General features: G+C 63.2%; 1 protein-coding gene and 1 long non-coding RNA gene across 2 annotated transcripts; both read right to left on the reverse strand.

Annotated features, from left to right (window-relative positions):
• Positions 1-293: 293 nt before the first annotated feature.
• Positions 294-3,005, reverse strand: LOC129506060 (uncharacterized). The gene is made up of 2 exons (XR_008663685.1): positions 964-3,005; positions 294-581 (listed from the first exon to the last, which is right to left on the reverse strand). It is a non-coding gene; the product is annotated as an uncharacterized LOC129506060 (long non-coding RNA).
• Positions 3,006-4,703: 1,698 nt separating this feature from the next.
• Positions 4,704-7,215, reverse strand: PHLDA3 (pleckstrin homology like domain family A member 3). Its single transcript, XM_055319553.1, has 2 exons — positions 6,712-7,215; positions 4,704-5,368 (listed from the first exon to the last, which is right to left on the reverse strand). Exon 1 carries the CDS (start codon positions 7,147-7,149, stop codon positions 6,775-6,777), a length of 375 nt encoding a protein of 124 aa, XP_055175528.1. The 5' UTR covers positions 7,150-7,215; the 3' UTR covers positions 4,704-5,368; positions 6,712-6,774.
• Positions 7,216-7,533: the final 318 nt, after the last annotated feature.

A 7,533-nucleotide genomic window follows, 5' to 3' on the forward strand; every position in this document is an offset into this window, starting at 1 on the left:
AGAGGTTTAGATATGCAAACATTTATTACCACCTTGTATATAACAGGAAAAAAAAATGCAGGGACACCCAGGTGGCTCAGTGGTTGAGCATCTGCCTTTGGCTCAGGTCATGACCCCAGGGTCCCGGGATCGAGTCCCACATCGGGCTCCACAGGGAGCCCGCTTCTCCCTCTGCCTGTGTCTTGCCTCTCTCATGAATAAATAAATAAAATCTTTTAAAAATTGCAAAGAACATGGTGTGCAACAATAAGAGACTCGTTAGTCAATAAATAACACTAAATATAACAATAACCTACAGGCATGAAAATGCTTATTTAATGTCATGGCTTCATAACACAATATATTATAAGTACAAAAAAAAAAGCTGGGATATAATGAACCACACATAGTACGACCCCATGTGTGAAAAATAATCGCCTTTCACATCATATATAATGATTACACGTCGCGTATCTACTCGTGTAGAAAGAAACATAGAGGGAAACACACCAAAGAGTCCACGAAGATCATCTCTGCCAGATGGGAGCGTGAACGGTGACCTTTGTTTTCTTCCTCACAACGAGCTGTCCTCCCACATTTTTCTTCAAGGAACACGTTTTTGAAATAAAAACGAAGGGGTGCGGATGCGGTACGCACAGAAGCCTTGGGATGGGTTCCCGCTGCCGACGGATGAAGGCGGACCCTGGCCAGGCGGCAGGCTCCGGGTCGGCCCACCTGCTCTGTGCTCGGCCCTCGGGTTGTGTGCAAACCGACTGTGTCTCCCGTGCCAGTCCCCATCCTCCCGCCGGGCACCTTGGCACAGGTAGTTGCTGCCCCTGGCAGGCCTTGCTTCCCTGCCTCTGTCTGATGGAAGCCCATCCTCCGTTCCAAAGACCACCTGCATCCCCGGCCCACCTCACAGCCCTGTCCCCACCTGACGGTCCCCTCCCCTCCCCTCCTTGCCACCCTCTGTGCCTCCATTACCTTGGGAGATTGTGCGGGCTTCTGTACCTGTGCGGCGGAAACAGGTGCTCAGCAAAGGGCCAGGCTCAGGTGAATTGCATCGCGGCCAGGGTCCAGCAGAAGCGGAGGTGACTGAGGAGCCCCTGCGGACGCCGGGCTGTCCTTCCTCCTGGCAGCCTGCGGTCGCCTCCACAAACAGCAGACGCCTCCCGAGGCAGGGCTGGCAGTGCCCCGGGGCCATCGCGCTGCCGCTCTGGCCTTGGCCTCTCCCGTGGGCCCTCCAGTGGGGCCAAGAGCCGTGGGCAGAGCTGGCTGCTGAGCTAAGCGGGTGGGAGAGGCAGCGCTTCCTGTCCCTAGGCCGGGGCGGAGGGTGACCCACCAGCCCAGGTTGCCCAGGACTGAGGGGTTTCGTGGGACACGGAGCTTTCCGTGCTTACACCAGGAGGGTCCTTGGTCGCCCTGGCTGGGTTGGAGCCCTCCCTGTGGGCCTCTGGACCTAACCCTTTCTCCCAGCTCCTGGTCAACTTTGTCCCGGCGAACTGTGGGTTCAGTCAGTCATTCACTCCTCCGGTGAGAGTGAATCCTCCCGTGTTGGGTTGAGAGCACAGGCTAGGGTCCCCCAGGCTGCACCACCCAACAGCTGCTCTGGGCCTGAACGTCTCTGGGCCTCAGTCTCTTCACGGGAGCTGTAGCACCTACTTCAGGCTGAAGCATTGCACGATGCAATGGTTGCACGGTTCTGGGATCGGCTGGCGCAGGGCGGGTGCGGCGTACCCTCTGCATGACCGGGAGCCTGTGGGTAGCAGACCCCGAGGCCGCAGGAACATACGCCCGACAGGTGCTGCCCGTCGGCCGACAGGCAGACAAGCACGCCAGCAACTGCCAGGCAGGGTGACTAATGGGCGAGCTATGGCCACGCGGAGGAGACAGCAGATCGTCAGCCCGGCTGGAGGCAGAGCAGGGGAGGCTCCTCCGAGGTGGTGAGCCAACGACGCAAAAATGTGCGGGAGGAGGGAGGTGCAAAGGCCGGGGAGTGGGGGGCAGCCTTTGCCAGCCGGGAATGGGGGCGACTGCCTGCGTCGGGACCCGCGTGCGGGCCGGGCCGGGAGGAGCAGCAGAGCCCGGCTGCGGCGAGGGCACCACCGAGGAGCCTGAGCTCGCTCCGCTGCCCTGCGGAAGCCCCTAGAAGGTGGAAGCAGGATAAGGAGTTGCTTTCTGGACACAACAGGCCGTGGGCCCGCGGCCGCCAGAGACCGGCCCTGGGCCTGTGGGACAACTGCCCACGGCCCCCGCGTGTCCCCAGACTCCGGGAAGGGCCGGCCGGCAGAGCCGCGCACCCTAAGCCCTGCAGGCCTGTCCTCACGGCCTCCCGGCAGCGCTGCCTGCGGATCCCCTCCGGCTCCTCGCACCACCTTCCCTCACCGCTGCCACGGGCTCACTCTTGCCAAGCCTCAGCCCCGGCCTCAGCTCACCCCGACCTGAGCAAGCCCATCCTTTCTCCCCTGCCTCCCCGCCCGCAGCCCCACGGGCCTCCGGGTTGCTGGGCCGGGACTTGCCCTTTCTCATTTTCCCATCCGTGACTCACACGTCGGGGGAGGAGGGGGGGTGAGGCCAGGGCTCCCAGGGCAGCCCCTCCCTGGCCGGACGGCGTCCTCGGGCCCAGTGGAGCAGCTTTTCCATCTCATGCATGTCTGCTGGCACCGTCAGGGCGTTTGTGCCCCCAAAGAGGCTTTGACCCCACCCTGTGGTCCAGCCAAGCATTCCTAGGGTGAGGGCTATGCTCCATTTTTAGAATTCAGTTGCCAGAGCAGTGAAGACACCCCTGAACCCATGAAGCAGGGTGTCTCCCTCCCCAACAGAGACAGAGATGCCCCAGAGGTCACATCATCTTTAAAAAACTAAATTCTGGGGCCCCTGGGTGCTCAGTCGGTCAAGCATCTACCTTCGGCTCAGGTCAATCCAGGTCCTGGGATCCGGCCCCTGCATCAGGCTCCCTGCTCAGGGGGGAGCCTGCTTCTCCTTCTCCTCCCACCTCCCACCTCCCACCCCTACCCCTGCTCATGTTTTCTCTCCTCTCTCTCTCTCTCTCTCTCTCAAATAAATAAAAACTTAAAAAAAAAAAAACTAAATTCAGCACGTTGCGCCCCCCCCCCGCCCCCCGCCCCATCTCTGTGCTGAGTTCTTGGTGCCTTCGGGAAGCTCCGGGATTCTTCCAAACGGCAGGAGTGCTCTCCGCACGGCAGCAGCCACCACCTCTATACTGTATACCGGGGCCTACGGCCTTCTAGGCTCTGTGCTGAGGGTTCCGGCTGCAGCACACCCCTCGCAGGGCCTGGGATGCTCCTAGCAAAGGGAGAAACTGAAGCTGGGTTTGGGCAGGAACCAAAGCATAGTTGGAACCCACAGGGCTGCGTTCCTGAAAAGCAGGGGGCACCCAAGTCAGCCTCCTCCTCCCTGTCCTCGGCTCTGTGCGGCCCCTACCCTTGACACCCCGCATGGCTGTGCCCCCACTGCCCTGAAGTCAAACTCCCAGGATGATCCACTGAGACCAACCCAGAGCTGGGCACAGAGGGCAGAGCCTGCCGTTCCCCTGGTTGCTCATGCCAGCTCCGCAGGCACCAGCTGGCATTTTGTCTCTGCGCCGGACTCTGGGCTCCTGGGGGCAGACTGTCCCTCATCCCAGCATCACCAGTGCCAAGCACAGTGCCTGGCCCGTGAGAGGCCTTCAGGATGAGTTTGGGTTGCCTTGCATCTCAGTCCCATCGGCTCCCACTCTCCCACCTCCGAGGGCCTGGCTGCGTCTTTCCTTCCTTCACGCTGGAGTCCCCGCCGCTGGTCACCTTTGGGCTTGGTGGGAAGCGCAAGGATTCTATCTTAGAGGCCAGCGTGTTGGACGGGGAAGCCAACCTTCCCATTCTCGTGGCTCCACCAAGGAAGGGGTAGCAGAGACCATCCGCCCACGCCCCACGCACGCCTGGGCACCCCCCCCAGCCAGGGTGGACGCCCCCGTTGATCACGGCAGGCCAGGGGAGCCCGGATCGTCCTCGGCACTGCTCAGGGTTGGCACGGAAGAGGACGCTTCCTCGCCACGCCGGGATTAAGCTACTCATGAGACGGATATAAAGCCTAATGAGGTAACGAGGGAGCTGTTTGTAACAATCCGCTTGTAATTTGTAAGATTTGTAAGTTCTTTTTCAACTGTGAGATGCAATCCGGGTAGCAGATGAGCAAGATGCTTCTGAGGACTGAGGTATGGGGACAAAGGAGAAGACGGTTTTGGCGGAACAGCAGCAGAACCGCGATGGGGGAACAAAGAGGCTGGAAGCACAGAGCTCCTTAAAGAGACGCCGGCCCGACTCATAGTCCCTGTGTAACTCAGGCAGCTATTTCTCGGTTACTTCGGGTTCTCCTGGGCTGAGATTATCCCTCCTAAACTGCCCAGCAAGGAATCCTTACGGCACAAATGTAGGAAGCCTGAGTATATAAATGACAGGGAGACAAACTCTGCCCAGAACACTGAGCCACCTCCCAGGATGGCAGGGGTGGCATGGCCTTCTGGAGAAGCAGCACCTACGCAGGCCGAGTGGGCCGATAGGATACCCCTCCTTCCCAGGACCCCTGAGGCCATGCCTCCTGGGGTTGCGACGTCTCCCTCGACCCAGGCTGGAGATTTCAGAATGAGCTGTGGAGTGGAAAAGCAGGGGTAGGAGAGGGATGTTCCGAGCACTGGGCCTCTGCCGGCAAAGAATTCCACTCAGCAGTGTAGTCACTGCCCTTTGTAGGGCATCTTCATTTTGGGATAGGCATGAAATGATAATGGCCAGACCCCCACCCTACCCCCACCACCTCCAGGCCTAGCACCACAGTGGGGGGAAGAGGGGCAGGAGGTAGGGGAAGAACTGTGCAAAGAGAAGGCCTGGGTGAGTGGGGGTCCCAGAAGGACCCAAGCAGCAGGAGAACCTCCACGTGTGGGCCTCGGGGCCCGTCAGCTCCCCCCACCAAGGTGAGTCCAGAAGCGATGCCAGGGTGGTCCCTCCTCTGGGTCGCAGGCTGGCCTCCCGAGTCCCGAGGCACCAGCTGAGCCCCCCACGAGGCAATGTCCCCCTCCAGGCACGCCACCAAGCTGGGGACTCACAGCAGTCTGCAGGACAGATGACGGGGTGGCTGGGGAGGAGATGCTCGGATGCCGGCTCTCCACCGCGGGATAGAAGTCAGGCCTGTGGCTACAAAGCACTGAGCTGGGAATGTCCCGAGAGTCAGAGCATCCAGGGGCTGAATCTTCATCCTCAGCCCCATGTGGCCTTCTGGTCTCCTCCCCGGGCCCCGTCCATTCCTTCAGCTCCATCGCCTCCTCCACACGACCCTGGCTCCTGCCTCGGCATATGCAGCACAGTCATGCCCCTGAGAGCCAACAGGGCCCGGAAAGCTGGCAGGAAAGAACAGCAGTTAGGGCAGGGGCAGACCCTGGCGTAGGAAGTCCAAGCTGTTTGACACCAGAGCCTCCCAACCTTCGCCACCTCAGGAGAAAGGGAGAAAATCACGTTTGTCCAACACACTGTGACCAGTGGAGGAACCTGCTTCCTCCTAGTTCCCTTGAGGCCTGAGCGATCAATATGGACCAGTTCTCGGTTCAGCAGATCTGTCTTCTCCCAGCCTCTCAGCTAACCCTCAGTCCGGTCAACAGGAGGGTCCAGGGGCTGTACGGCGCCAGAGGCGGCTCCCAGGCTCGCTGGGACTACTTGGCAAGGTGGAGAAGCCGTAGGGCTGGAGGGCGAGGTAGTGTGCGAGGGGGTGGTGAGGGTCAGGGGGAGAGGAGTTTCCACCGGAGAAATGAAAACCCGAGAGGTACAAATCCTTCCTCGGCCCGGCTCCTAGTTCCCACGGGGAGGGAGTGGCATCTGGGGAAGCGGGCACGGGGCTGGGAGCCAGGGCTTCTAGGTTCTATTCCTGGTCCCTCCCCTGGGCCTTCCTGACCACAGATCCGCCCCTCACCCCCTGCCCTACTGCTCAAGGAGGATTAAGACATCACAAATAACAAACCATGACCCCATCCTGCACCCGTCCACCCACCCTGTCCCAGTTGCCCACCTCCTTCTCCGGCTTCTGCTCTGGCCCGGCTGAGCACTGGCTGGCGCTCAGGGGCGGGTAGGCAGGCCCACTCCCCTTTGGCATCAGCGGCCTGCCCCCTCCCCAGTACTCTTGGTCTGCCGGCAGCTCAGCCCCGGGACCCAATCCCCGCTGTCAAGATCGGGTGCTGGAGGCCTGGCCCCGGCCTCGTCGGCCTCGTCGGCCTCTCCCGGAGGCCTCCCCTGGGAGCTCGGTCCTGTTCCCAACCCCTAGTGACTGTGCTAAGAGAAGAGGACGACCTTTCTGCCCCGATTCCACGCTCACACTCTTTCCGGAAGACTGCTTGTAGCACAGGGAGGGGGGAACGTCAGTTCATCGCACCCCTGGCCCGGCCTGCGCCCTGACCCTGAAAGCCATGGCCGGGAGGGGTGCAGCTGGAAAGCCTCAAGGGCGTGTTCAGGCCAGACCCCTCCACCTGTGCCAGGGCGGATCCAGCCTGCAGGGCCCGGCCCTCCCATCTTCCTCCCGCCCCCTGGGGCACCCGGGACCCTCCGGGCGCTGCTCAGACTCCTCCGGGGCTCCTACTCCTTGTCGGCCCTGGGGGGCTGGGCTTTGACGGCGAACGCTGGGGGGGGTCCCTCGCTTCTCCGTGGGGCGAAGAGAAAGGAGAGGCGAGAAGGGGGCTCAGTCCCAGCGGCTTACCTGCCTGGACCTCCGGGCGCCACGTGGGGGAGGGTGCGGCGCGGGCGCGCGGCCGAGGCGGGCTCAGGACACCAGGGTCCCGGGCCCGAGGCTCTGCCTGGCGCGCACCGTCTGGATGGCCTGCTGGTTCTTGAACTTGACCAGGCCCAGGGTGATCTGGGCGTTCCAGCCCGGGTCCTCGAGCGGGCAGCGGAAGTCGATCTCGCCGCCGCCCTCGGTCACCAGCGTGAAGTAGATGTGGCGGCCGGTGCTCTCCACGCACTCCACGGCCTTGATGCGCGCGAAGCTGAGCTCCTTGGGCCGGCCGCCCGCGCCCTTGGCCTCGAAGAGCTGCAGCCCGCGCTCGGTGAGCACGCAGCGCTTCCGCTTCCACAGCTGCAGCAGCCCGCCGCTGCGCTTCTCCAGCACGCCCTCCCGGAGCACCGCCGCCGCCGTCATGGGCGCCCCGGGGTCCCGCTCGGCGGCGCGTCCCGGCACCCGGCCGGCTGCCCGCGCGCCCCGCCGCCCGCGCCCCGCCGCCCGCTCCCGCCGCCCGCTCCCGCCGCCCGCTCCCGCCGCCCCGCCGCCGCCCGCCGCTTTCCCGCCCGAGCCCCGCTGCGCGCTGGCCCCGCGACCGCCCGCTCGCTCCGCTGGGCTCTGCCTGCGCGCTGGGCGGCAGCTCCAGGGATGTGCCCTTACATGCCCCGCGCTCGCCTCCTGCGCCGCGCATTCCTGCCCCGGCCCGCCCTCCCCTCCGCGCCGCGCACCGGGCGGGGCCGGGCTCCGGGGGGCGGGGCCGGGCTCCGGGGGGGGAGGGGGAACGAGGGATGGGGATGGGGCCAG

Source organism: Nyctereutes procyonoides, unplaced genomic scaffold (assembly GCF_905146905.1).
Source record: "Nyctereutes procyonoides isolate TBG_1078 unplaced genomic scaffold, NYPRO_anot_genome, whole genome shotgun sequence".
NCBI lineage: Eukaryota > Metazoa > Chordata > Mammalia > Carnivora > Canidae > Nyctereutes > Nyctereutes procyonoides.

What these genes read in the sequence shown, in the direction of transcription:
- PHLDA3 (XM_055319553.1), bottom strand. Translation starts at nt 7,149, where the DNA reads ATGACGGCGGCGGCGGTGCTCCGGGAGGGCGTGCTGGAGAAGCGCAGC.